Below are 27,794 nucleotides of genomic sequence, written 5' to 3'. Positions count from 1 at the left end.
TGATGCTGCACCTCAGAATCTGCTTATTAAGAACAGCCCAGGTCTCTACTCTGTGAAGCGCACCCTGCTACACAGATGCCCTTGACAGAGGTTTGGTGCTAGCAATACCAGGGTATAGAAGCTGGCCCAATCATGGCTGTAATATGCAGTGTTATTATCCCACTTCCTTTCCTCCTCCAAACCACCTGGGGAACACTGTAGTCTACAGTGTGCAGGGCCTGAGCTCTGCAGCCTATTTACTATGCCCCCAACCAATTATGCTGCATCAGACCACTCTGCATACAGCAAGACACCCTCCCAGCCTGCTGTATGGGCTCTCATCTTCTGCAACATCACTCCCCTACACAGGGCCATCCCAGGGGAGGTATGCACACAAATCGGGGTGACCACCCTGGCCCCGGCAGAGCCAGGCAGAATAGCTGTGACGACTCACCACTGCCGCCGGCTTCGCTTCCAGCTGCTTGGCACCCCGCACTGCCAAATCCATTATGTCCAGGGGCAGGGCCCTGCACAGGCTGACTGGCCCCAGGCCCCACACCCTGCTCCGGTAGTCTCTGCCCCTACATCAGCTCTACACACTGAGAGCCCAGCTGACCCCAGGAAGTCAAGGGCACAAGAACCAGGCAGTCAGAGAAATGATTCCTCAGCCCAGATGCCAGCTAGGTGGACAGAAGGGGAGGGGCTGAAAGCACTTTCAAACAAGGACCTAACCAGAGCAAGACAAGGGAGTTTGGACAAAACTGGGGCCAATTTACCAGTGTCCAGCTACAGGCAGGACACGAGGACCCTCCTTCTTGGGCCAAGAGGCTAACCAGCTGTGGCCATTCCTACCTGCTGGTACCTGGCAACCTGTTAGGCAGGTTCTAAACTACAGAAGGCCAAGAAGCTTGCAAAGGGGATAAAGAGGCATCAGCTCTCCTCAGAACTGACAATCACTGAGAGGGAGATGCTCCCCGCTGAAACAAGGTGCTCAGGCTGAGTGACAGCAAAGAAAGGAGTAGGGCTGTCCTCCAAGCAGGCTAGCAGAGGGCATCAGCACTTGTGTGCTTTCAAAACAACATGGTTTCACTCTGGGCACTCCTAGCCTTCTTCTGCCCCCTCAGGGGACAGAAATTCAGTACTTTTCCTTTTGTGCACCCAGCAGTTAACTCGGAAGGAGCTTCCCACTGCTTCCAAGTTGGAGAAGGGAGTTGAAAAAGGCAAGGATAAAAACTTTGCCTGACCCCTCCACCCCCAGAGTTCAGATATATACATTAGCCTTTTGGCTTCCCCCACCACCCCCGTCCACACACAATCAGAGTAGGGCCTTAGCCTTTCTGGGGGATGGCAGGAGAGGGGGGACAGCCAGGATGGGAAGGAGGGATCTGTGCCTATTCCGGTCCAGGGCCTGGGCTCCAGGACCCTGGCACATACCTTATTTAGTGCCAGGCTGAAGGAAGGGGAGGTTCTAGGTGAAGGACACCCCTCTTCCTGGCTCCAGTATATTGGAGGGGAAAAGGATCTCCTCTCCAGGCAGCCTGGTGCCATCATGTGCTTCTGACCAGGTTTGGCACCAAGATGCTGGGACCGCACTGGCTGCTCATTCCAGCTTTCTTCTCTGTCCCTTTCTCCTTCCTGATTGTTTTTCCATGAAGATAGCAGCTGTTGCTGCCCAGAGGACATCCCTGCCAAACCCCGCTCTGCCAACTGCTGCAGCTCATCCTGGCATAGATCTGCCACCTTCCTCTCCACAGAGATGAGCTTCTCCTTGCTGTCCTTCCTCACAAAGATGAGCTTCTTCCTTGGCTGAGGGGACTGCTCAGCCTCCTCAGTGGGTTGCCTTTGGCTAGAAGCCATTTCTTGAGCTTCACACCTCTTCTCTGCATTTCTCTGCCTCTGGCAGAGCTTCCTCTCAGCTGCTCGCTTGGCTTTAGCACCCTCAGACTGGGTTTCCTTCTGGCCTTCTGGTGTGGAGACTCTGGGGGAGGAAGGAGACTCCTGGCCTCCTCCTCTGCTCTCTCCAACAGAGCGCAGGTGACTGGGGCTCAGCACCCGTTGGGAGATCTCATCCAGGAACTTGGAGAACTGCACTTTCTCCTCAGTGAGCTTCTCCTTGCGCTTGGTGGAGTCGACAGCACTGCTGCCACTGCTGCTGCTGCGCTCCTGTGAGCGCCTCTCCCTCTTCCTGAGACAGAGCAGAGTGTCACTGTACTTGCGGGAGTCATGGCCCCGAGTCAAGGCCTCCACTGATCGGGACTTGCGCAGGGTCTCAGGGCACACTCCCAACAGACCTGGCTGCTTCAGGATCCCTTTGAGAGGCAGATGGGTGGAGGAGACCCGCAACATCCCAGGTGCCAGGACCTCAGCAGGCTCTTTGAACATGAGGGAGCGCTCCAAGCTCCCACTCTTGAAGGAGCAGGTGGGTGCCTGGCCTTCGTCCCCAGACACTACTGTCTCCACACTGCGGCTCATGAACTTGCTGAGGCGCCCACAGCTGTGGGGCTTACATGGCTTCCCACTCCGCCTCCTTGCTTTCCCAAAGGGCAGCAGCCTGGATGACAGGGTCCAGCTCTTGAGGCTCAGGCCTGCCCTGCGCCCTGCCAACTCCTTGTCACTGCTCGACTCCAGGGAGCAGGAGGAGGAAAAGTTAAGATTGCCAGCCTCAGTTCCCTCTGCCTGCTTGAGCTGACCTGCCTCGGCATAACTAAACCCTGTTTGCTGGTGTAATGGTGCCAGGCCCTTAGCCGCCCGGTAATCTGTTACCTGACTCTGTTCAGCCAAAATCACGCCGTCCTGGTCTTCTCGGAGAATGGGCACATCATGGCGGACCTCCCGGTGCTGCGGCGGTGCCTTGCGGTAAGGCTTCTTGGAAGGAGCTGTGCTTGACATCCTCCCTTCTGCTTGGGGGGCCAACAGGTCACCTACCAAGAGCAGAAAGGGCACAGAAGAGAGTTTCACTGGTGCCCCTTCCAGCCCCACAGCCTCTCCAACAGGAGATCAGAGGCCCTAGGCTCCCCAGGAGCTTCCCATCCAATGTGCTGCCACAAAAGGGGAAGAAGGCAACTCAAGGACCTGGAGCAGCAACTGCAAGAAAAGGGGATGGAGGAGAAGTTAGCCGTGTCCTCCTCCCAGCTGGCAAGAGTGGCAAGCTGGCACATCCTACCCCCTGCACATGCTCACTCACGTACGGCGTGCATCCAGTTTATATATAGCAAACGAGAACAGACCTCAGAGCAGCATATTGATCATGCTCTTTAGGAAAGGCCTTTATTCAATATGGAAACTGCAAGCCTAACAGGCAGCAGTGATGGCTGAGGCAAGAGCTATTGATCTCCCTCTGTCACTGCTGACACAGGCTGCAGTCATGTAGCACACAGCCAGAGCCTGGCAGTTCTTGGTCTGCATTATTAAAGAGAGATTGCTCCCAAGAAGAGGCATGCCAGGCCAGGCCTTGAGAGCACCGTTGGAGCTGTTCACTCTCTCAAAAGAGGGAAATCAAAACCAGAAGGCACCAATCAGGTCAAAGCTGACTACCACTGGCTTTGGAGCCCAGGACTGGATTCTGCACTGCTCAGCTGTAGAGCTGAGGGGGAGACCACGCCAGTCAACGCCCACCAGTGCTCCCTCTGTTCTGGGTGCAAGGATTCCCATGTTTCAGGGCAAATGGGACCTAAAGCAGGACAAAGACAGACAGAATTAGAACAGCTCTCCTGGGCATGGAGGAGGCTGCTGCCCTTCAGAGGAAACTGAGCCAGAGGGCAGTGCTCAGGGAGACTCTGGTGGTCAACCAGGATTGCAAGACAAGGTGTGAGCAGTGGCCCAAGCCAGGCAGCAATGGAGGTGCCAACTCACTGAAGTGCCACAGGTATGCCAGCTGCCCCTCAGCATGTCCAACTGGGCAACACCATGGCCCCGCTCAGGTATGGCCCTAATGCCCAATCCCCCTGCTGTCCATATCCAAGCGCTGGCCACCTCCTTGCCTCTCAGCACTGACCATCCATCTCTTCCATGCTCCCTGGCACCTCCTCTCCCTTCAGCAATTGTGTTGCATCTCTGGAGCATAGGGGAAACACTTCACTATGCAAGACCCTGGATGAACTCTGCACTAGCCCCTTCTATCTGGGGGAGCTACTCCCCCAGATCAGATGCTGAGCCAGCCACTCAGCCCCCTTCCACATGCAGGCTGCCTGGACTCTTGGCCAGCAAACCTTTCAGGGAGGTCATTTCCCCTTGCCAAAAGGTCAGGGGATGTCTTAAGTTCAATGGTTCGAAACCTGGCTCCTCATCACTTTTGCAATGTGCACAATGCATGTTGGCCAAAACAAGATTACTAGGCTGAGGAGGCCAGAACCTCCCCTGCACGTACCCACTCTTGCTCAGTCTTGTTTTATATGACATTTAAGGCATGGACAGAAACAATAGCAGGGTTTTAAGGAGGGCTTTACCACAGCTGAACTGAATCCACTGCAGCCATTTCATCTGTCCACTCCCATCTCTTAGTAAGAGAAAACTAAATGAAACAGGGTTAAGTTACCATAATTTAGCTGCACTCACTGTGGGCTAGGAGTGGAAACAGTTACACCACGGTAGCTGATGCACACTCCTTAATAGTAAGTCTTCTCTGTTTCAAACAAGTCATTGTTCATCTGCCCATGCCCATAGATTGCGGTCTCTGGGGTAACAACTGTTACCTCTCTGTACAGTGCTTCGGTGCTACATGGCTCTAATTTGTTTGTTTATACAAAGCCTAACAACCTCAGTCTCTTAACATATTGCTCTCTGCCCCCAACACAGAAGATCCCGCATGGCCCCTTCAACCTCTTCCCGCACTATGCATGAAACACCTGCTCTGACCTTATCTGCTTATATTTTATACCCTCTCCTGTCAAATCCATGGAGACCCACCTTTGTCTCAGCCTGCTGGAAAGGAAAGCTGGAGACAGATCATACCCACTTTTGGGTTTACAACCAACATACCAGGGTCCCAATTCTTATTAGTGCCCCTGAGCACTACTATACTACAAAACTCCCAGAGGCGCTCAGAGGGGACTACCAGGGCCCACACACCATGCAGCCCACTGCGAGACCCAAGGCACATCAGCTGAGAGATGGGCCAGCTTATGGGGCAGGTGTTTCTCCTTCCTGGAGAGGAGTGCAGCAGCTCCAATTGCTAGCCATGCCACCAGCCAAGTGACCTGGAGTACTCCTTCATTTAACTCCTTCCCAGCCACTAGGAGCAAGTGCAGGCATCTCAAAGCCCTACAGCCATCTTTCTAGCCCATGACAAGCTGTGCACTTACCAGCCTGGGCTCCAATTCAAAGCCTCACTCGGATGTTCTGTGGGGGAAAACACAAAGAAAGCTTAACAACCATCACAGAATACATTTGTACGTCCCATAACACTCCAGCCCCAATACCTGGCAACAGCCCAGCTCCTGCACTATCCATGTGCATCTGTCTGGGGTAGAGGTGTATGAGGGGGACAAGAGTGCAACCTCATTTGTAAGGAAGAGCTCAATGCTTATACACAGACAACTAGGAAGGGAAAGCCAAAGAAGGCCAGGATCCCTCACTTCCCCACCTCAATCCACAGTCTGAGTGCACCTGTTATTAGTCAGCCACTGACCCTTATTTAAATAAAGTGAATATGAGTTTCAAAAGCAGGTTCTAGGGAAAAACAGACCCTAGCAGGCTTTGGAGAATCTCTTCACCAGGCTGGAGGCCCCAAGTGGAAAGTGAACAGCACAACCTCTGCTTCGGCATTTAAGTTACATTTTCAGCCCTTTGGACGCACCTTCTCAATATGCCCTAGGTGCAGTTCTGCTTTCCACAGAGCCTAAAACAAGAACTCCAAGTGTCTGCCAACCCTGCTTCCACAGGGGTCAAAAGCAAACCTCTCCCAGGACTGGGACCCCTCCAACTAGATCTTCCCCCATCTACCTTGGTGGGTGGTTACCTCTGAAACCTCATGGCAGATTTGGCAAAGGTAACTATTCCACTGCCAATTGCTTTACAGCAGAGACCTTTAGCTAACCTACTTATTATCTACCATTAGCTGATGCGGCAATGGCAGTTTCTACAGAGCCTGGTTCAGGACAAGAAGGGATACTGCCTTCTGTAGCTTGTATCTCTACAGGCAGCCCCCAGGTGCAGCAGCCCCCAGCAAACGCATGATACAAATCCAAGGAGAGAGACACCCTCCTCATCTAAAGGACCAAGCCCAGCATGGCAACTATTGAACCTAGGGTATTGGAATAGGACAGCAACCATGCAAAAGCCCAGGCAGAAAGCCATTTCCCCCACAGCCACCATCACTGAAGCAAATCCACTGGGCCCTCCCTCTCCCAATGCCTGCCTGAAGCCAACCTCCCCTGCTTCTGGCACCTAGCCCAAGGAGGCAGAAAGCATCTGCACTCGCACAGAGGGAGAGCCAGACAGAAGGGGAAAGGAGCACATGGGCAACAGGGACTGTGCACAGCTTGAGCTCTGTTGGAACAAGTTGAAGAGACACCCTGGCACCGGCCCTGCCCCAACAAGTGGGCTGGCCCCTTTCCTTACTATCATGTTGTCTTCAGGCCTTGACTACCACAGGAAAGGCAGCTTCACAACAACACAGCTACCTCCCTCAGGGCACAAGAGCAAGTTAACTCCCAACAGAGCTCATACCTACTCAGCCATAAAGAGGCGCCCTCCCACACACACTGGATCGATGCCACTTCCACTGGGCCAGCAGGAAGCAACTGCCGAAGTCACCAGCACCACACAGCTACTACCAGACTTACAGAGGGAGTTCCCTCAGGAGATCTGCTACTAATGGCCCACAGGGATCTACACAGGAGTGTTCAGAATGAACAAGCTCCAGGTCTGGCCATCTCTTTGCAGGCAACTCCTTAGTCTCAATATGACTTATCTCCCTCCCCTCCTGGCATCCACGACCTTCCATCTCAGGTCATCTGCCTTATACAATGGGTTGGGAGAAAGACAACTGCACTTCCCTCCACCACACCCCTGGAACTCATAACACACCTGCCCACCCCAGCAATCAGAGATCACTACTAGAGCAATTCAGCATCCTTGGGTAACTTTCCGTCAGAACAAGGACTTACAGATCCCAAGTGACAACGCACCCAAACATCGGTGTCCTCCTGTCTGCAAGTCTACTTTTCGCCTGCCGGTATCTAGCAGCATCTGGCCGACGACTCCTGAAACATGAGAAAGGAAACTCAGTGTCAGGCACCTATCAGTGACACGTGCAAGTGCACATGGGCATGCGCGGAGCAATACACAGCCACACGCCAGGGCTGGAGCCAGCAGCACCCTGCCAAGGCATTGGGCTGTTACCCTACGGCAGGACAGCTTCAGGAATCATGGCAGGGTTGCACCTTTCCCCTCAGCTATATCCCTATCTAGCACTTGCATACAACCTGTCTTACTGCAGTAAGGCTGTAGCCAGCAAAGCAGCCCAGCCAAGATAAGCTCAGGCTGCTGACTTTTCTGAATCTGCTGGCAGCAACACCACAGCTGAGGCCCCATGCACACGATACCTGGGATCTCCCTTCGGATCCCAGAGGAGGGGAGGCTCACACATGTGAGCAGACGGGGCTATCTGAGCAAGGGTGGGCTGAGCAGAAGAGAGAACAAGCCCCTAAAATTGGGTGCGCAGCACAGGCCAACTCTGCCCCCTGTTCATTAAGGGGTCAGCAATCTTGTGTCAGAGGCAGCCTGTGGTCCTGGCGCTGCCAGCCAGAGCAGCTCACGGCAACCCAACATCATAGCAGGATTTAGCTCCTGGTCAGAGGCCTGGCTCATTCTGTCCCTTGGACCTGCCCTCTCCACCTCCCAGCAGCAATACTTCTCAAGAGTCATCACCCTCCTGTTCCCAAGCTAACACCTGCAACAGCTCAAATCCCCTTCCAGAGGTCATTAACAGATGAAAACAGACTGGGACAAATCACGTGCAGCAACAACTCCAAGATTTCCAGCAGTCAGGTTCAGCAGCAAACAAGACCTCCCTCCAGACATGTGGAGAGACAGAGGACTCTGAGGTAACAGCAATTCATTCCCTTTACACAGAGTACTAGGGGAGAAGTCTTTCAAACTTATAACCCTTCCCTCTCCCAAAAGGGACGCGCAGACCCTGGCTTCTCAGCCACCAAGTGCCAGCCTAGCACAGCCAACAACTTCTGGGACATTGTAAAGCTCATGACAGCTCAGTTTCTTTCCCTCTTCCCAGCCTTGGCAGAATAGCCATGACTTTGGAGATAAAGCTTCCTCACAACTATAACCCTGGCTACCATGCATGAGGGGCTGCCCCCCTTGCTTTAGCTTCCTGTCTCCTTTTCTAAAAACCTCTTTTGATCCAGCAAGGCAGTCAGGAAGGCTAATATAACAGGCACCATAGGGTATCTGACATTCATAACCATGCCCTATTTCACCACAATCCAGGTTCCTCCTCAGGCAGTCTTTCATTAAAGAGCTGTTCCTGGGGCAGCCTAACAGCAAACAGCCAGGATGCCTGGCAAAGCCTGGCCGCTACTAAAAGCTGCTCTCCAAAACAAAGATGATTGTTTCTTCAGCTCAGCCACACTCCAGTTCCCTGGACACCTATTCTGTTACTTACTGTGGTTTCGATTTCAACAGCACTTTACATCCTGAATCACTTTATAAACTTCAATTGTGCTCAGAAGTCACTGCATCCATACATTACAGAAATGTAGCTCCAGCTGAACAGCAGCTCACAGCACCACTATACAACAGGTTAGGATGCAAGGCAAAGAACCTGATATCGAACTAAAAGGTAGGGTGAATATAAGTGATGCAGAAAATATCCAAGCTAGGATGTAGTCAGACATGCAGCACTAGCACCCTAATTTTAAGAAGTACTAAAGGCTCTTTAACAGCTCCAGGCAAGGTAGACATGCACTTTATGGATAAACTGAATCAGAGGTGTATAAGCTTTCATGAGCAACAGTCGCTTAATCAGATGCTGATTCATCTCCAATTTAATTAGTCCACAAGATGTACATCTACCTTGCCTTCTGCCTGACTTAGACTAATGCAACTAATTGCCTCGCTCTCTAAGGACTCCAGCTAATATTGCCCAAAGCATTGCTCAGAAGTGTCATCTACCAAATCATCTGGGTCACTTCCTACTGTACAACATGTTGGTTGAAGGCAAATATGAGAGCAGCACAAGCCTACTTGAACTTGTGCTGTGATCCCTACAGACCTCCAAGGTGGTCTGACAGCAAGTCTCTGGTTTACATATATTCCCTCCCCCAAACACACACTACATATTTGTGTCCCCTGTTTTTTTATTCCTTCCCCAAACAAAACCTCCTGGTATCTGTGCTCCTACAGCTCTGCTCTATAGGCAGAGTTAAGGAAGCATCCTGAGGCAGAAGCAGCAGCAATAAAGCAAGGACATTTAGCAGCTTTGCTGCACGTCTTTAAAGGGAGATGCATTAGCATCTCACATGTTCTTAGGGAATAGCTCACAGGGGTCAGATGAGTGGTCAGCACTTCCGGAGGACTGGACTTGGGACACTGACAGCACAAGCACAATCAAGTGTTGACACAAGGTCATGTCCTAAGCAAATGCTAGCAAAACCCAAGGGGGGTGTTAAGGCAGTGCCCTAACTCCTCACTCTCTGTGAGCAGCAAGGCAAGAGCTACAGCAAGCAAGCAGCTTGGAGAGCAGCAAGAAAGTGACTGCACAAGCATTTAAACAAGTCATTAAGCAGGAATCTCCTTCCCCAGGGCTCTGCCAGCTCTTGTATTCTGGGGCCAGATATGGGAGGCAGAAAGAGTAACCTATAAAATGCCTTCTTGGGATCTGAAATCCAAAATGAAGCACTGAAGCACAAAAAGCAAGAACAGTTACATTTTGGCCAGTGTTCTCAGCCCCCATAAAAGGTATTCAATAAACATGATCTAATCCCCAGCAATCCACACCAGCTGCCCTGTTGAAACCCACAGCCCAAGATGTCACTCACCCCATAATGATATCAGGGACCCAAAGGACCATTACACTGTTGTAGGGGTTGTCAATGCCACAGAATAGGAGACTCATTCCGGGGCACCACAGCTCTGGTCAATGTTGCACTCCATTCAATACCTAATGAAATGGAGCAGCTCCCCCCAACATGGTCTCACCTACACCCACTGTGTTTTAGTCCACCCAATCTGGTTTGGAAATCGACATAGGTAAATCAGTGTAACCCTCCTACATGGGCACTCCCAATTCAGCTAGAGGGCACCCCATAATGAACTGATATCAAAGCACTCAAAATTGAACTAAGGATGCCTGCACAAGAGACATGCTAATTATCCATACAACAGTTTTACTGATTAAGCTAAACAGACTTCAGAAGCTGTGTGTGAAGAAGGCCTGAGTCTCCCATGAGTAATTTACTGATAACCCATTTTTGCTATCAACATAAAAATCAACCAGATGTTAAAAACTATTTCCCTACCCCCTGGCTCAGGTAGGCAGCACCCTACTAAGCACAATGGGGTGACACGATATCCCCCACCTCTGCCAGCCTACCTCTGCTGGCAAAAGGGAGTAACAGCTACCCATTTCTGTTCCCAACACTGCACACTGGCCTGAAGACAACCAATAAAACTGGAATCATTATTTCCCTCCAAATCCGTCCAAAATGCAGTTGCAGAAACACTAAAAAACTGTCTCCCTTGAAGGGTCTCAGCAAAAGACCAAGTCCTTCCATCCTAAGCTGCCCTTAGAAGCAACTCTTTCTTATCCATGACAGCTATCCTGCAAAGTTACAAGCAGTTACAATGTCATTCGGTTGCTGTTGGCTGGACTGGGCCACTCTGAAGCTCTGGCCCCCAGGTAACATATTCTAGATAGGCACATGGGATACAGCAGCAGCAGTTGTTGGGAAAGAAGAAATTACAATTTCTCCCAACCCGTGCTATTAAAAGCTCAGCCCTATTAATGATGCATTTCTTTTCTGGCAATGGATCAAGTGTTTTATCCTTACCTCAGATCAGCATCTTTAGTATCTTACAATTTAGAACATGTTTCTCTTCAACAGCATTTCCTTTCTGACTGCCTGAACATTAATGGATCTGTGTTCACAATATCCACCCAATATCCAGGTGAGCAAAAGCTAGATCCATTTCACAGGTGAAGAAACTGAGGCACAGGAAGCTTGCACAAAAAACTGCAAAACAAGTCAGTGGCAGAGCTGGGAATGGATCAAAGACACAGTGGGCTCTGCCAGTGTTTTCACCTCTAGCTCACACCATGCTGCAGTGTATTTTCAGAAAGCTTCATATGGAAAAGTCACAAGTGTGGGGGGAACTGACCTCTGGAAATTAAGTTGCAGGCATAATGTTGCATTGTGATTTCCACTGAATAGACTCACACACCTGTGTCCAGAAAAAACATGGTTGGGGGGGAGGGGAGGGGAGGGAAGGAAGAGGGAAGAGAGGGCGAGCACACGTGGGAGAAGCAGATAAATGAGCAGCACCAAGTCAAATGTTCTCATATTTTAAATAAGTGAAAAATACAGCCCCAATTCTGACTTCCTACTGGGAGAAGGATGTTTATGTCAGGCTCAGTTCTCTCTGCTCCTAGGGTTCAATTGCAGTAAGAACTGTTTTGGTTTAATTACCCTTTCACCAACAGATGGTCAGAGATGTGAGGCAGAGGATGGCACAGACCTAGCCATTGTGTGGATTTACAGCTGCATCTGGGGCTGGATAATTAAGTGCATGTCCACAATTCCAGCTGCAGAGTTCACATGGCAGACACCATTTTTGGCCCCAGGGGAATGTTCCCTTCCCCTGTTCTCCAGAACCCAGTGGAAGAAGCAGCACTGGCCAACAGCAGACGAGAACCAGCACGGCACGACCTCACTCCCTGTTCCTTCTGAAAGAGCTTCAAACACCAGCCAGCTGGAAGTCCTACATTTCCTAGGTGGCATAGTCAAATTTAAAAGCATTGCCATGGAAACCAGAGCCATCCTCTCTGTCATCCATCACAAAAAGCTTTTTAGGAAAGGAATGTTCCATATTCTGTATAGCACTGAGAACACAGCTTGCAGCTGAAATCAAACTGTGGCAAAAATTTACCAGTTTGGGGCCATGTAAGAATAGTGCCAGGGTAGTCCCTGGATAGCGATGCCTTCCCTCCCCTCCATCTAGCCCAGGTATTGCTTATGAAAGCTCTTCTCAAGCACAGCCTGTAACAGCTCTTGACCAACTAGTACTGAAAGGAAGGCCATTATTTACAGAAATTTAGGTGTAATCAGGAGCAAAAAGCCCATTAAACTAGAAGAGAGGAATACAAAGCTGACCCTGAGCTTCCACAAAAGCCTTCCCTGTTCAGTGACCACATCCTGCAATCCTCACCCTGTGGAAGTTAGGAGTGGAGCTGCTGCCCAATCCTTCACTGGAACAGGGTGGCCATTCTTTATCCTGCTACCTGCATCCATGCCTCTCTTTATTCGCGGACTTACTAATGCTGGATGGTGAAGTCACCCTGGCACCATAAGCACCTATACACATACAGCAAGGCTGCTCTGACACGCTGTAATTACAGCAAGTCAGAGCAGACTTGATTAATTGAGTCTGCTGGAACATGGTAATTACCATCATGCATATCAGTGTCTTTGTGTTGAAAAATGGTGGCGAGGGAATTTTAACACTTGTTTAATGAAGATGTCTATAAATGCCCCTATATGTGACCATATAGCCCCTCAGCCTTCCACCATATGGGTCCATGGTCACTGCTGTCCCTGGTACAAGTGCAGGTCACCCATGTCACAGTGCACAGCACTTCACCTGGATCAGAGCAGGCTGACCTATGTGCTGGAAGCAATAGTTTCTCTAGGCCACGTGGTCAGAACAAGGAAGAAAAAGTACACTGGGCCTAACTAATTCAGATCCAAGCCAGAGGCCAGAGCATGCACATAATTCCCCTGCCCCCAGCTCTGTTAGAGGCAGGGCAGTCCAGTCACTGTAGTGGGGTGGAGACCCAGAGTGCATCCCTTTGGCATTGCAGTCAACTAGCCAGTTTGCCACCCACAGTTCTCTCAGCCTCCAGCCCAGCTCAGTTGCTGAGGGGACACTTTCTAAGACAGCCACAACCCATCCCAGGCCCAAGCTAAGGACAACTCAGCCTCTTTTTGCAAGCTGTATTCCTAGGCGTGAGTAAATCTCTCCCTCCCCTAAAGAGCAGAGGATACTGCTTCCTCTACCAGGACAGCAGTATAAAGTGAACATCAAACAAGAAGGCAGTCTGCCCCCTTTCCAAAAGTTGTGCCACCCCCTTCCCAGACCCATTCCTTACTAATGATAGCATTCTGCCCACTTTCCCTGCAGCATCAGGTTGCACAGCCCTCCTTCCTATGGCTGTGCTGAAGTTCACAGATATTGTCTAGCTCAGGGGCCAGCCTGCACAGCTAGAACCAGGGTAGGATTTTTAACCACCAAATACCTAATGATCTCATGCTGGGGAGAGCTGCAATGAAGACTTCTGTGCAAAATGAAGTTTATTTTCTACCTATGGGGACTTTTACCATCTTTAATTTTCCCTAAGCCTAAGGAAGGGCGCATATACCTGAAAGCTTGCAGAAAAAGATTTTTTTTTACAATTTCTTAGTTGGTCTAATAAAAGGTAAAATTTTTGAACCAACAGCTCTAGAGTTTTGCAATGAAGACCTCGCATTTGAGGCTGACCATGAAGTCAACTTGCCAAGGGCAACACCAGGCCCTGCAGCTCAAGCTGACATGGCCATAAAGCTAAATGCCTAGTCTCCCCTGTGATTCCCCCCTGCCAACCAAGACAGTTCATGCCTGTTAGTTACAAGGAGGTTAAATCTATACCTGCTTCAGCAGTGAAAAAAGTCCTCAGCCTCCTCAAAAAGCAAGAGCTGCTTCACAGCCTCCTTTCCCTGACTGAGCTCACTGCAGGCCTTGCTGCACATTAAGCCCCCACTGCCCGCTTGCCTGCTGATCTCCCTATCAAAAAGGGCCTGCCGACCAGGAAAAAGCCCAGTTAGGCTTGGAAGCAGCGAGAGACGCGCGGGTGAAAGCTCACTGCGCCCCCGCTCCCCCGAAGCCCCCCAGAAACCCTCCAGCAGCCGCGGAGCCCCCCGCCGACCCCCAGCACAGCCGGGATAAGCGGGGCCCGTGGAAAGAGGGGGCTAACCCCTTAGTGTGCGTGTGGGAGGCGGGGGCTGAGTGGAGCCGGGTCGGGTCAAGCCCTGCCCAGGCCCCTACTTGGCCCAGCCCCCCAGGGAGCCACGCGACCGGAGCCACACGAACAGGCTGCGCAAACAGGCGCGCTTCTCTGCCGGCGCGTGAGTTAGCGTGGAGTTCGCGCGGGAGGGCGCGCAAGAGGGCCCCGAACCCTGCTTGCGCACCCCCCAGGGTAGACAGCCCCAGCCGTAGCCAGCCTACCAGAGGCATGACACGGATGGGCACGCGCCGCACCCCGAGGGTCCCCTTGGGCTCCGCAGCCCCCAGCTCTGGCACCTCAGAGACGGCCACCCAGACGGAGCCCCTGGCTCTCGGCTGCGGGGGCTGCCTGTCCCTTTTTCAGGCTCTGGGGCCTGGGAGCATGGTGACCTCCCCTTGCGGGGTCTGCTCCATTTTGGGGTCTCTGGTGCGCCAGCTGGAGGAGCTCCAGGCCACAGTCCAGAGACTGCGTGCTATCAGGGACTGCGAGCAGGAGATAGACTCCTACTGCCAGGCCCTTCTCCCCCGGGAGGCAGAGGGTAGATCACAGTCTCCCTCCACGCCAAAGGAGGACTCTGGGACCTCCTGCTGTGTCCAGCCAGGGGCATGGAGCAAGGTGGTCAAGGGCCCTAAGGCCCGCCACACCAAGGCCCCTCCCCCACCAGAACTGAGCAACAGGTATGCGCCTCTTGCTGCCCCAGCAGAGCCTGCTGAGTTCCCGGCCCCCACAGACAACATGGGCCTAACTGCAGCTCCCGCCCCTGCTCTCCCCAAGACAAAACGTAAGGTGTTTGTTGTGGGAGACTCCCTCTTGAGGGGGACGGAGGGGCCAATCTGCCGCCCCGACCCCTTAGCCCGGCAAGTCTGCTGCTTCCCAGGGGCCCACATCCGGGACATTGCAGAGACGATCCCCAAGCTCCTCAAACCCACAGACCACTATCCCATGCTCCTTATTCATGTGGGCACCAATGACACGGCTCGGAGCGCTCCCAGCCAGGTCATGAGGCGCTACAGGGATTTGGGAGCAGGGCTTAAGGGTCTGGGCACACAGGTGGTGTTCTCGTCGATCCTCCCAGTCTCAGGCTACGGGCTGAGAAGGGACAGGAGGGACAGGAGGTTGCACCAAAGACTGCAGCGCTGGTGTCGTCAGGAAGGCTTTGGCTTTCATGACCACAGCCCACTCTTCGGTGAGAGAGGCAGCGAGCTGCTGGGAAGAGATGGTCTCCACCTCTCTCCCCTAGGGAGGAGGCTCTTCTCAGCCAGACTGGCTGACCTGCTCCACCGGGCTTTAAACTAAGCCCGTTGGGGGACGGGGGGACTACCGCCACTGCTGGCCCGCTGAGCAATACTTGCAAAGCCAGCAGATCACGGCACTCAAGGGAGCCCACCCCAGCCCCAGCCCTGGTAAAATCTGTGGGCAAGGAAGGAGCCCCCCAGGGGGCACTTGCCTGCCTGTACACTAATGCCAGGAGCTTGGGGAATAAGCAGGAGGAGCTCATCCTCCTGCTCAGTGCAAACAATTACGATGTCATAGGGATAACGGAGACCTGGTGGGACTCCACCCATGACTGGACCACGGGGATAGATGGCTATACTCTGTACAGGAGGGATCGTGTAGAGAAAAGGGGCGGGGGTGTAGCTCTCTATGTTAAGGAAAGCTACGCATCTCTGCAAGCCGATATTGGCGACCAGGGTGGACGGCTGGAGACCCTCTGGGTTAAAATCTGTGGGGAACACGGCACAGGGGACACAATGGTGAGAGTCTATTACAGACCTCCCACCCAAAGTCCTGAGCTTGACCAGGAGTTTGCCCAGAAACTGGCTGAGGCAGCTTGCTCCAGGACCATGGTTGTCATGGGTGACTTCAATTACCCAGACATCTCGTGGGAGGATCGCTCAGCAAAATCTGAGCGGTCGCAGAGCTTCCTCTCGTGCGCGGATGACCTCTACCTGACTCAAGAAGTCTATGGGCCAACGAGAGGCAAAGCACTGCTCAACCTGGTACTGGCTACTGGGGATGACCTAGTCGGCGACCTAGTGATCGACGGGAAGCTGGGTGACAGCGACCACAAGCTGATCACCTTCACCATCCGCCGAAAAGCTGGCAAGTCGGTCAGCAACACGGAAGTCCTTGACTTCAGGAAAGCCGACTTTGACAAGCTCAGGAGGCTTGTCAGTGAGGCCCTAAGGGACTGTGACCACAGGGAGAGGGGAGTTCAGGAACAGTGGTTGCTCCTCAAGGAAGCGATCCTCAATGCACAAACTAAGTCTATTCCATCTCGGAGGAAAGGCAGCAAGAGGGCACAGCAGCCCCCCTGGCTCTCCAGGGACCTAGCAGACCTCCTGAGGCTAAAAAGAAAAGCCTACAAAGGATGGAGGATGGGAGTCACCTCCAAGGAGGATTATTCTGCACTGGTCCGGTCCTGTAGGGAGCTGACCAGGAAAGCCAAGGCTGCAACTGAACTCCAGCTAGCTTTGAGCACCAAGGACAATAAAAAGTCCTTTTTCAGATATGTGGGGAACTGGAGGAAAAGCAGGGGCAACGTTGGATCCCTGCTGAACCAGATGGGGCAACTGACAACTGACACCCAGGAAAAAGCCAACCTATTAAATAGGTACTTTGCGTCAGTCTTTCATCAGCCCCATGGGACGCCCATGCCCGCTATAGGGCCGGGAAGTCTGGGTGAGGGTGATCCCCTGCCCTCCATTAATGCTGACTTCGTGAAGGAACATCTTGAGAAGCTGGATACCTTCAAGTCAGCCGGCCCTGACAATCTTCACCCCAGGGTACTCAAGGAGCTGGCGAGCATCATAGCCCAGCCTCTAGCGCGGATCTTTGAAAACTCTTGGCGCTCTGGTGTAGTGCCCGAAGACTGGAAGAAGGCCAATGTGGTGCCTACCTTCAAGAAAGGGAGGAAAGTGGATCCGGCTAACTATAGGCCCATCAGCCTGACTTCTATCCCAGGGAAGATCTTAGAAAAGTTTATTAAGGAGGCCATCCTTAATGGACTGGCCGACGCCAACATCTTAAGGGATAGCCAGCACGGGTTTGTTGCGGGTAGGTCTTGCTTGACCAATCTCATTTCCTTCTACGACCAGGTGACCTATCACCTGGACAAGGGAGATGAGATTGATATCATATATCTTGACTTCAAAAAAGCCTTCGATCTGGTGTCCCATGATCGTCTCTTGGAGAAACTGGCCAATTGTCGCCTTGGGTCCTCCACGATCCACTGGCTGGAAAATTGGCTCCGGGGTCGGACCCAGAGGGTAGTAATTGATGGAAGTCACTCATCGTGGTGTCCTGTGACCAGTGGGGTCCCCCAGGGCTCTGTCCTTGGACCCACATTGTTCAACATCTTCATTAATGATGTGGACACTGGAGTCAGAAGCAGACTGGCCAAGTTCACAGATGACACCAAACTTTGGGGCAAAGCATCCACACCAGAAGACAGGCGGATGATCCAGGCTGACCTGGACAGGCTCAGCAAGTGGGTGGACGAGAATCTGATGGTGTTCAACGCCGATAAATGCAAGGTTCTCCACCTTGGGGAAAAAAAACCTGCAGCATCCTTATAGGCTCGGCAGTGCTATGTTGGCTAGCACTATGGAAAAAAGAGACTTGGGGGTCATCATTGACCACAAGATGAACATGAGCCTGCAATGCGATGCTGCGGCTAGTAAAGCGACCAAAACGCTGGCTTGCATCCATAGATGCTTCTGAAGCAAATCCCGGGACGTCATTCTCCCCCTGTACTCGGCCTTAGTGAGGCCGCAGCTGGAGTACTGTGTCCAGTTTTGGGCTCCACAATTCAAAAAGGATGTGGAGAAGCTTGAGAGAGTCCAGAGAAGAGCCATGCGCATAATCAGAGGTCAGGGAAGCAGACCCTACGATGACAGGCTGAGAGCCCTGGGGCTCGTTAGCCTGGAAAAGCGCAGGCTCAGGGGTGATCTGATGGCCACCTACAAGTTTATCAGGGGTGACCACCAGTATCTGGGGGAACGTTTGTTCACCAGAGCGCCCCAAGGGATGACAAGGTCGAATGGTCACAAACTACTACAAGATCGTTTCAGGCTGGACATAAGGAAGAATTTCTTTACTGTCCGAGCCCCCAAGGTCTGGAACAGCCTGCCACCGGAGGTTGTTCAAGCGCCTACATTGAACACCTTCAAGATGAAACTGGATGCTTATCTTGCTGGGATCCTATGACCCCAGCTGACTTCCTGCCCTTTGGGCGGGGGGCTGGACTCGATGATCTTCCGAGGTCCCTTCCAGCCCTAATGTCTATGGAATCTATGAAATCCCTCCTCACACACAGCATCCTTAAAGCGGCTGCAACTTGGAAGAGAGGTTGGCTGGCTGGCTTCAGGCCCCATGGCTCCTAAAGGAGGCAGGCTGCCCTTTTACAGTTCAGTGCCATATTGTAAAACACATTCAAGGAACTAAGAGTCCAGTGCTCGTCTATGGGATGTGGTTATTTTGCTGAGAGGGCTGTGCCGACCAAACTTGTGAAGCAGGCTGCTCATTTGCTCTTTCTGCCTCGTCCAGCAGCCACACACAGGGCCCTGCAAAGTCCACAACTGTGGGCTGCAGAATCTGCTATGGATAAAGGAACCACAGCAACCCTCCTGGAACACCAGGGCTTGGGACAACATATTGATTATTACCCTGATTGGCAGTAGGTTGCAGATATGCAACTTTATACACAAACTAAATCAAATATAGAAAGAAAGTGCATGTGAGCAAATAAGCAAGTGCACAAATATTCGTGCATACAAGTTCACTCAATCAGATACTGTGAAAGGACATGCAGAAAGTAGAATACAAGGAGAGAAATCAGAATAAAAAAGACAAAGGAGGTAGAGGGAAGAGACAGATCGATAGATGGGGGATGGGGCAGCGCTAAGAGAGAAAAGCAAATGAGCGTTACACTCGTAAGAACAAAGGGGAGGTCACAAAAGCTAATCCAGGTAATAAGACTCTATAGTCCCTATTTAAACCATAGGTAACGGAGTCCAGTCTGTACTGTGCTCCCTCCATTCCCCTCATTAGCCACAAAGGGGAGCTCTAGCTATTTTCTGAGAGCTGTTCACTGCCTGAATCACAAGAGTTGGAATATTGTACCAACTGTACAGGAAATACAGGAGGAAAAGGGGGTTACAAAGCACATGTGTGCACACATGCATTCATGTTTCTTTTACTGAATGGATAAACTGTATAGCTGAGAAAGAAGTTGGGCACAAAATGAAGAAGTGACCTGAGGAAAGAGGGCACTTCGTGCCTGAAAGCTCATCTCTCCCAACTAATTACAGTCGGTCCAATAAAAGATATCACCAAAAACCCTTGAACTGTAAGGAGCAGCTGTCTCATGTGGAAGTTTTGGATCAAAACCCTGCAACCCCTGACACAAGGTGCAAGGGAGCCTGGATTCTGAATTTAAGAACTGGCTACATCTATCTTCAACTTTTCTTTAACACTGACCGATGGGAAATTAAAGGAACCATTCTTCCCACTCCCTGGCCAATATCATCTCCCTTTCACTTCAGTTCCCTGCAAAACCCTCCCAGCTACCTGAAAGTGGGGAGGAGGATGGACAGACAGACGGATGACACACAACAGCACCAACTCCTATAGTAAAACCCCCAAGGATGAGAGTAATAGCCTCTCTCACAGCAAACAAGGAGTAAGCCAAAATGCACAACAGCTAGTCATGGTCACAGGGTCAATCAAAAGCATTCTGTAGAATCCAAGAGAGCTATTTCAAACTTAAGAAGACCTAAAGACCAGAGGTACAAGAGATACAAATCAAGTGACAGAGTGCAAGGGAGAAGAGAACCCAGTGGGAGTGATTTCTGGGGCCTTTTCTGATCAGAAGGCCTCGGATGAGAGTCCTATGATGAAAACCACATGTTGTCGTATAGAGCGCTCTTGTCCCTGCCACCTCAATAATTCACACTTGACTAGGACTACACTCAACTGGACACACCAATAGGGACAATGTGAGTGAACATCAGTGCCAGAAGCACAGGGGTGCTCAACCTCTGGCCTGCTGGCAAGATCTGGCCCATGGAGCTGTCATCCAGCCTGTGGGGCTTTCATATGCTCCAGAAAATTTGGCAGCTGGGAGCTGGGGATCAGTGGCAGTGCTAATTACCATTCCCCTGTTGCTAAATTTCCAGAGCCATGGGGGGCACCAGAGGCCAGATAACATGGCAGCGCTCACTAGATCAGTCCAGCCCAGGAACCAACTTCATACATGGGATCTGGCACGCAGAGCAAGAAGTTTGGGTGCCACTGGCACAGGGCAACAGATCTGGAAACTGTGGCTAGGGGGGAAGAAAGAACTACCCTGGCAAACTGAAGTGCTCCAGAAAGCCTGTTGCACCTTGGGAGCAAGAAAGGCCTATGGTAGATGGCAGCAGCTTTGCTTTGAAAGAGACTGGCCTGGATTTCAGTCACAGCCCTTGGGGCGGCTGGGAGTTCCTAAGGGACCTGCAGAGACCAAGAGTCTCATCCAGGACAGACAATACACCAAAAGGAAGTGTGTTTCCTATTGTTTCCTCTCCAAAAGCCATGACCACAGTCCCACTGGAATCAGACTGCTCCTCCAGGCCATGGCAGAATTCACCCCCCACCCCAGGACAATGAAGTCTTAGGCCTCGCTGGGGCAGATGGCCTACATGGCCAGGCTGCCACATGCCTGCTCCTCCCAGGATGCTAGGAAGAGGGTCACAGTATCACAGGTCTGCATCCCCGCAACTACAGTCATCACTCAACTTTCATACCGTTTGTCCTCCAGTCCTGGAGGTGCTACCAAGGAACTGGTTGCTTCAGATGTGAGCAACAGAAAGAGGCAGGAGTAACAGACCCAAACCCCCATTTAAAAAAAATAAATAAATAAAAAATTACCCTCTAGGGAGATTGGATGCATGGCAATGGGACATTCAGATCTCTGACTTAAAGGATCAGTTGCATGGGTCAAAGGCTCTGGAGCCTCTCCAACTCTCTCCTTGCACTATTTCATCTGCACTTTGTACCAAGTGCCGCAGGATGGTATGAGCCACCCAATCATCTGCCACTTGGGCTGGAGCCTGCAGGGGAACAAATCAACCTTAACTGGCTTTACTGCTAGAAATTAACTCCCCCCTTCCCCCGATACACACATCCAAGCAAACAGCCAGATCATTCAGAGGCAGCAGGCTCGAGTTATTTTGCTGCACCTATTAAGGCAGTGTTGCTGCTAGGACATGCCCCTGGAGTGACTCCGTGCCACTCCACGCTCTTGCCGCATTCCTCATGTGGTTTAGCAGAGACTTGGCTGCTGCGCTTGCACACGCGAGAAGTCTGAACCCTGAATGCCGTCTGAGCGCACAGCCCCAGCTCCACCCCCCCTTCCCCTTCCCGTGCCTGCAGGCCTCCAGGTGTGGCCAGGAATGGCACAAGCTACACACCAAACACACCTTTGATGTGGAGCTGAAAGCATGTAGCTGCAGGGCATGAACAGCACGCCGCCTGCTGTGCGCTGACTCGCTGCGCAGGAATGTGGCCTGCGACCGCAGCCCGAGAAAGGCAAACACACCACATTCCATGCAAGGCAGGCGGCACGAACAAGCGGGCCAGCCCACGCACCCGCCCGGCTGCCTTCATACCCACCAGCCTGGCCACTGAGCCCTGCCTTGGCCACAAGCCCAACTAGCCAAGGGACAGCAAGAGCAACCATATTTCCCAGAGCTGTAGGGCAAAACAACCAGCATAGGGCACGTTAACAAGGGAAAATACAAGCCACGGAGTTGAGAATCCATCTGTGCACAAGTAACATCCAGAGCCAGTCACAGAGCTGGGGAGTAGCCCCAGAAGGGCATTTCCCTCCTTCTCCTAGAAGTAAGTTAATGGACAACCTTGCAAGTGAGTCTTGGTGACAGGAACGGGCAGAGTTCAACACAGGTGCAAAGCCAATGGGTGCATTTGGGCACAAAGCCACTGAAAAAGGCTGGGGCCTTCAGCTTCTTGCAAGAGACCTTAATTCCCTTTATTGAGAGTCTGGTCTTGCATGCAAACTTGTCTCAAGGTATGAAACAACTCTCTGCCCTCAATGGGGCAGGAAAAGTGAAGGGGATCTGGAGGGAGAAACTGCTCTGTGCTCAGTTATACAAGATGCCTCCCTCTCCCTGTCAGTGCACAGCATAGTCACTTGTGCCAACACAAGCAGAAGCCAGTCAGAGCACAAAGATCCCAGGTGCCTGGTAACCTCTGTGCAAGGCAATCTTCTTACAGAGCCTCAGTGGGCTCAAGAGAGTTACAAATGCACCCTAGCTCCCTAGCCAGGAAGCTATTGCTCTCTCACCCTTTTCTTGAGGTTATTAAGCAGCAGCACTATCCCCAACTAGAACTGAGGGACTACCACATCCCTGCAGCAGAACTGGAACCTGGCAGAGGGAAGAGCAGAGCTATTAATCCCTAATCCCAGAGGATCCAGAGTATAGCAGTGGTAATTAAGTGGCAGATGAGCTGTGCTCACTAGAGGCAGAGCTTGGAAAAGAGGAAGAGGACATTCACCTATGGACAATGGAAGGCTGCAGAGAAGGCAGTGCACCCCTAGGAGAAAGGGGCTCAGAGATGGTTTCAGGACAGTCTTTCTTTGCCTCACGCATTCCGCTTAAAGATCCAAAAAGCAGACCGCAAGGAACAGTTCTGTGTTTGAAGACAACACCACACTAGATGGGGTCTCCCCACCTACATGGACCCCACAAGATAGTGGCACTAAGGATGGGATTTATAAAGATATTAAGCCCTCCAGATGCAGGCAGGAACCCAGTAGGGTGTACAGAAGCACCTAAGTTACAGGGAGTAGAAGACAGTGCTTCCTCAGCACCAACCACATGTGCACCAAGAAAACCCAACTCAGCCTTTATGCAGAGGAAGGAAGCCCCTTCCGCTGCTACCAGTTGCCAAGGGCCATCCCCCGCAACCCATCCTCACTCCAGCTGCTTCCAGACTCCCACATCTCAACGGTGCAAGCTGCAATGGCTGAAATCTGCAAGCATTCAGATCTCCCTCTCCTGCTTCCAGGAACAGGCAGAGTCTCTGCAGCTTCCCTTCTCCCTCCCCCATCCAACATTTATTTTTTCAGATGTGTAATACCCTCTCAAGGTGCAGCCCTCATCCTGCCACTGGTGGGCGGGTGAATGGGGGAAAAGGGCCCTTTATAATTGTAGTGTTGCAATCTGCCAGCCCGGCCAGGCGGCCTGTTCCCGCCTGCACTGTATTAAATACCTTATAACTGATTACACCCCCATGGGGCATGATTAGCAGTCTCCAGAGAACAAAGTCTACTTTTATAAGAATAAGAACAGACACGTACTGCTAACCTACTACACAGCTGGGCAGGAGAAAAAAACAGAAGGAGACAAACAGGCTGGGGGGGTGGGGGGGTGAAAAAAAACAACACACTCCTCTGCTACCCTTGGTTCCTTCTTCTTAAATATTCATCCTGGTTAGTGTTTGTGATTTCTACTGCCCTGGATCACTCCCTTTGGAGCAATACTAGAAGATTAAGGCGGTATTGTGGAACACATGAGCAAAGTCATACCCTGGGGTAGAACGGCCTCAAGGAAAGTTTGACAAGTGAACCGCGATTAAACCTCTGCATCTGCTCTGGATGATATAGGTGACAATTCTTCTGCACTGTGTCCCCAGGGTAGAGGAGAGGTTGGTCCTATAAAAAAAAACAAACCAGCAAGCAGGAGGAGCAAGAGTGCTAGAAATATGATCACATGCCTATACCCCTCTCTTACCATGTGATATATGCCTGGGGGTTCCATTTAAATGAGGGGAGGAAGCATCTGCTTTGGTTATTCAGTGAAAAGTCACCCAAAACTAAAATTGGCATGGCATAGCGTGGCCCTCCCCCACTCCACCGGACAAAAATCATCAGTCTCCAAATGTTCAGGAGCCCACACACATTTCAGTGGGAAAAAACAACTTCATAAAAAGGAGGCCAGAACTGGTAGGGCCTGACAGTGTGACGACAGGTCTCCGTTCAGTTCACTTCTCAGGAATCAATAACATACATCTGACATTAAAAGGTTCCAGCGGTCTCAGCAGAGGCACACAAGATCAAGCAGAGGCTGGAGACTAAATATTTTCATCCACAGAAACTAGAAAGGTAGAAAGGAGTTCATAAGGGCATGGAGGGCCATGCCCTCACCATGGACTCCCCAAACCAACATATCACCGCAAACCTGAAGGGGCTAAGGCACAGAGTGTGGTGGGAACTTGTTCCGCTCCTTTTCGCCAGCTCTGATGTGTCCAAATGCTGCAGCCCCTCCCATGACTCACCTGGTGGCCCCAAGCACAGGCAGGTCAATTAAGAAATCTCTTAACAGCTGAATTCAAGAACCTAGCTCAGGGGAAAACATTCCTACTCCAGAGAGGCATCTGTGCAGCAGCTCAGTGAAACAGACTGAGAGGCTGCCTGCAAAGTGACAGAATTAGAAGTCAGTAGCACCAGAGCCCATCTGTCTTGCCTTGTCCCTGACCCCAGCAGGGCCTGTTGGGTGCAGGGACACATCGCAGTATATAGTCGGGAGGCACTTGTACTCAGTGGTAATATCTGAAGGGGGAGAGGGTCTTTCTGAAGCACATTCCACATAGATTCTTAATTCAAGCCACCCAGGGAAGGACTCACTCATGGAGATACCCACCAGCTAAAAATGACCTACTCCTCTCTGTGCTACATGACAACAGGGCTTCATCCAGTGCTCAGCGTGTGCCTAACCTACACTGGCTGGTCTCATCCGGTGCCAGGTCCAAGTACTCCACATACTACGGTACCACCTAGAGGCATCAACTGACTTCAGGGCTCCATGGTGCCAGGCACTGACAGACAGTGCAAACACATTTACAAGTTATTTACATATTGCACCCCCAGGGATCAAAGGGGGCAGGAGGGACTTCAGCATAAAAATCCTCCCTCTTGTGAGTCAGACATGAGAAACTCACTATATAAAACTCTGAATAGCCAAGAAAAGGAATGAAAAGAATAATCAGAGTCCAGCTCCAGTGTGGATCCTTATACTGTAACCAGCACCACAGCACCTTCTGTGCTCCAGGTAAAACTTTCCTGCAAGGGAGCTTATATCCAGGTGGCTTCATAAAAATGTTTGGATCTGCTCGCATGCAACAAACCCAGAGAAAATGCACTACACTGAGGCTTGCAAAACTGCATCTGGGAGTGGCTGCTAGGTCTCGGCCCCTATATCAGTGATTCTCAACCAGGATGCCTTGAGATCCTTTCAAGGGTGATTTGGGGCATCAGGCAAGGTAAACACTGTTAGGTATGCAAACATGATTCATATGATAAACCCAGAATTTTCAAATAGGAATCTGTAGTGTTAACATTCTGAGCTGCTATGGTCTTTCTGAGTTGGTTGCAATAGAAGAATTGTTCTACTATTTTTCTGGAGTCAAATAAACATGAGAAACCTAAGAGCTGGCATTTTCCAAGAGGCTCCTCGAGTTTATCAAGGGGTGCTGCCAGTTTGAAAAAGTTGAGAGCCGCTACCCTGCAGAGCGGGAACAGCTCATCTGCATCCCACATAATAACCCAACTGACTCAAATAACCCAATCTCCCCAACCCCTCTAGGCAGCTGGCAATCAGGCAGTCCACCTCAGCTAGTGAGCAGCACAATGGGTTGCACCTTGCTAACCTCAGAGTCCAAGTCAACACAGCTCACGGCCCTTCCCAGTGACATCCCCCAGCCCCCCTCCCCCCAATTCCTGAACAAATTGCCTTCCGTTACAGAGAAGCACTTCTGCTATTCCACTCACTCCATTACCAGCATTCATCATCAGGGCAACAGACCCTAATTTAGCCCAGCATGGGCCCTCTGCAAACTGCTAATCCCAATACACAGCTGCTTCGCAAATACACTGGCATGAGCAAACCATAAACGATTTATGGCGCGTGGCAGGAAGACTCCTGGCTCCCCGCGTGGGTGGGGCTTTGGTACAAGATCATGCTTGGGCTAATGTTTATATTGCAAGTTGTCAGTCTAGTAATAAATTATCTACTGCGCTACATAGTAATAGGGCTCTCCCCACCTAGTTTGAGCCCTGACTACACCACACCCTACTACACCAAAGAAACTGTAAGAGATGTGCCAACGCTAACAAAACACTCTACAGGAATTCTGCTGTCCTGTAACAGCTAGGTTGGTTTTTTTTTCAGGAATCAAATCAAGAGGCTTCCCCAAATTAATTTCCCAAGCAAAGATTAAACCAACCATCTCCTGCTAATACAGGGTTTTGCTCTCAGTGAAAACTTGAGACCCTTCTGAACAAAGCTTCATTTTTTTCAGCCACAGACTGGACCCCTGAAAAACTGCACTATGACCATGGAGGCAGGCTGTGACATTTTCATGCATTAGTGACCCAGAAACTTTCTGTTTAGAAAGCTCTAGCAGCTTAACAGAACACTGTAAACTTAAAAGTCATATACCTAATACTGTTGCTTGCAACAGCTCTCATTAAAAGGAAACATCTTTCTAGTTTTCCAATGATACTTTGTATATTTCGCAGTAGACCATTTGTGAGCATCTCAGAAACAGGAAAGGGAAAAAACATTTAAAAGATAAGACAAAGTGATTTAACACCACACACCAGCAGTGGGAAATCCAAGGCATCTGAAGCAGCTGTAACTACTTTAGTTCATTTGAAATTGCTGGCCACTTGAAAATGCAGTCAACTCTTTACCCGTTGAAGTTTCCCCACTTGGCAGGAATGAAGTCCCTGCTAAAGAACAGCAAAAGCAGAGACTGAAATCTAGCTTAGGTGATTAGGTTGAGAGGAGTATTTAAACATTATTCTGAACACAGGAAGCGATGGATGCCCAGTTCTATGGCCAAGAGCCATGAGGCAGTCACCAAGACCAGCACATATAAAGACAGTGGTAAGAAAACTTATTACAGTAATTGTCTAATTACCTTGCAAAAGCCTCTTATCTTCATCTGTAATAAATACCAGAGTCAAGTTCACCTGAGGTTTTATACAGCTCTAGATATGATACCCCCAGAACATAGGTGCTACCCCAGCTCTCTTCTTTTCATAGTGCTTAGGGTCAGAAGGGACCTAAACAGATCACCAGGTCCAACCCCCTGCCCCAGGCAGGAACAAGTGCTGGGGTCATAACACCCCAGCCAAATATCTATCGAGCCTCCTCTTGAAGACCCCCAAGGTAGGAGAGAGCACCACCTCCCTTAGGAGTCCATTCCAGAGCCTGGCAGCCCTAACTGTAAAGTAATGTCTCCTGATGTCCAGCCAGAACCTTATCTCTAACAATCTGTGGCCATTATTCCTAGTAAACCCTGGTGGTGCCTGGGGGAACAGAGCCTCCCCCAATTTCTGCTGGTCCCCCCAATGAGTTTGTAAGTGGCCACCAGGTCCCCTCTCAGCCTTCTCTTGTGGAGGCTGAATAGATTCACGCCCTTTAGCCTCTCTTCATAGGGCCTGCCCTGCTGCCCCCTGACCGTGCGAGTGGCCCTCCTCTGGACCCTCTCAATGCTAGCCACATCCCTCTTGAAGTACGGCACTCAGAACTTTTAA

The 27,794-nt window shown here is 51.1% G+C and overlaps 1 protein-coding gene across 7 annotated transcripts in view; it reads right to left on the bottom strand.

Moving 5' to 3' along the window:
• Window positions 1-27,794, bottom strand: part of TJAP1 (tight junction associated protein 1) — a 47,562-nt gene that overhangs the window by 12,274 nt on the left and 7,494 nt on the right. For 3 of the 7 annotated variants that reach the window (XM_019500609.2, XM_006276354.4, XM_019500610.2), the window contains 3 exons: window positions 7,107-7,181; window positions 5,280-5,316; window positions 2,743-2,900 (listed from right to left, as the gene is read on the bottom strand). In XM_019500609.2, coding sequence (XP_019356154.1) covers window positions 2,743-2,868 — 126 coding nt within the window. In that variant the 5' untranslated portion in view covers window positions 2,869-2,900; window positions 5,280-5,316; window positions 7,107-7,181. Of the gene's footprint in view, window positions 1-2,742; window positions 2,901-5,279; window positions 5,317-7,085; window positions 7,182-21,100; window positions 21,255-23,780; window positions 23,907-27,794 lie in introns of those variants that run through there. The other 4 variants (XM_014600077.3, XM_019500608.2, XM_014600078.3 and 1 more) reach the window with 4 other exon arrangements.

Source organism: Alligator mississippiensis, chromosome 1 (assembly GCF_030867095.1).
Source record: "Alligator mississippiensis isolate rAllMis1 chromosome 1, rAllMis1, whole genome shotgun sequence".
NCBI classification, from domain to species: domain Eukaryota; kingdom Metazoa; phylum Chordata; order Crocodylia; family Alligatoridae; genus Alligator; species Alligator mississippiensis.
Note: the sequence above shows the minus strand (reverse complement) of the source record. Positions and strands in the feature narration are given on the sequence as shown.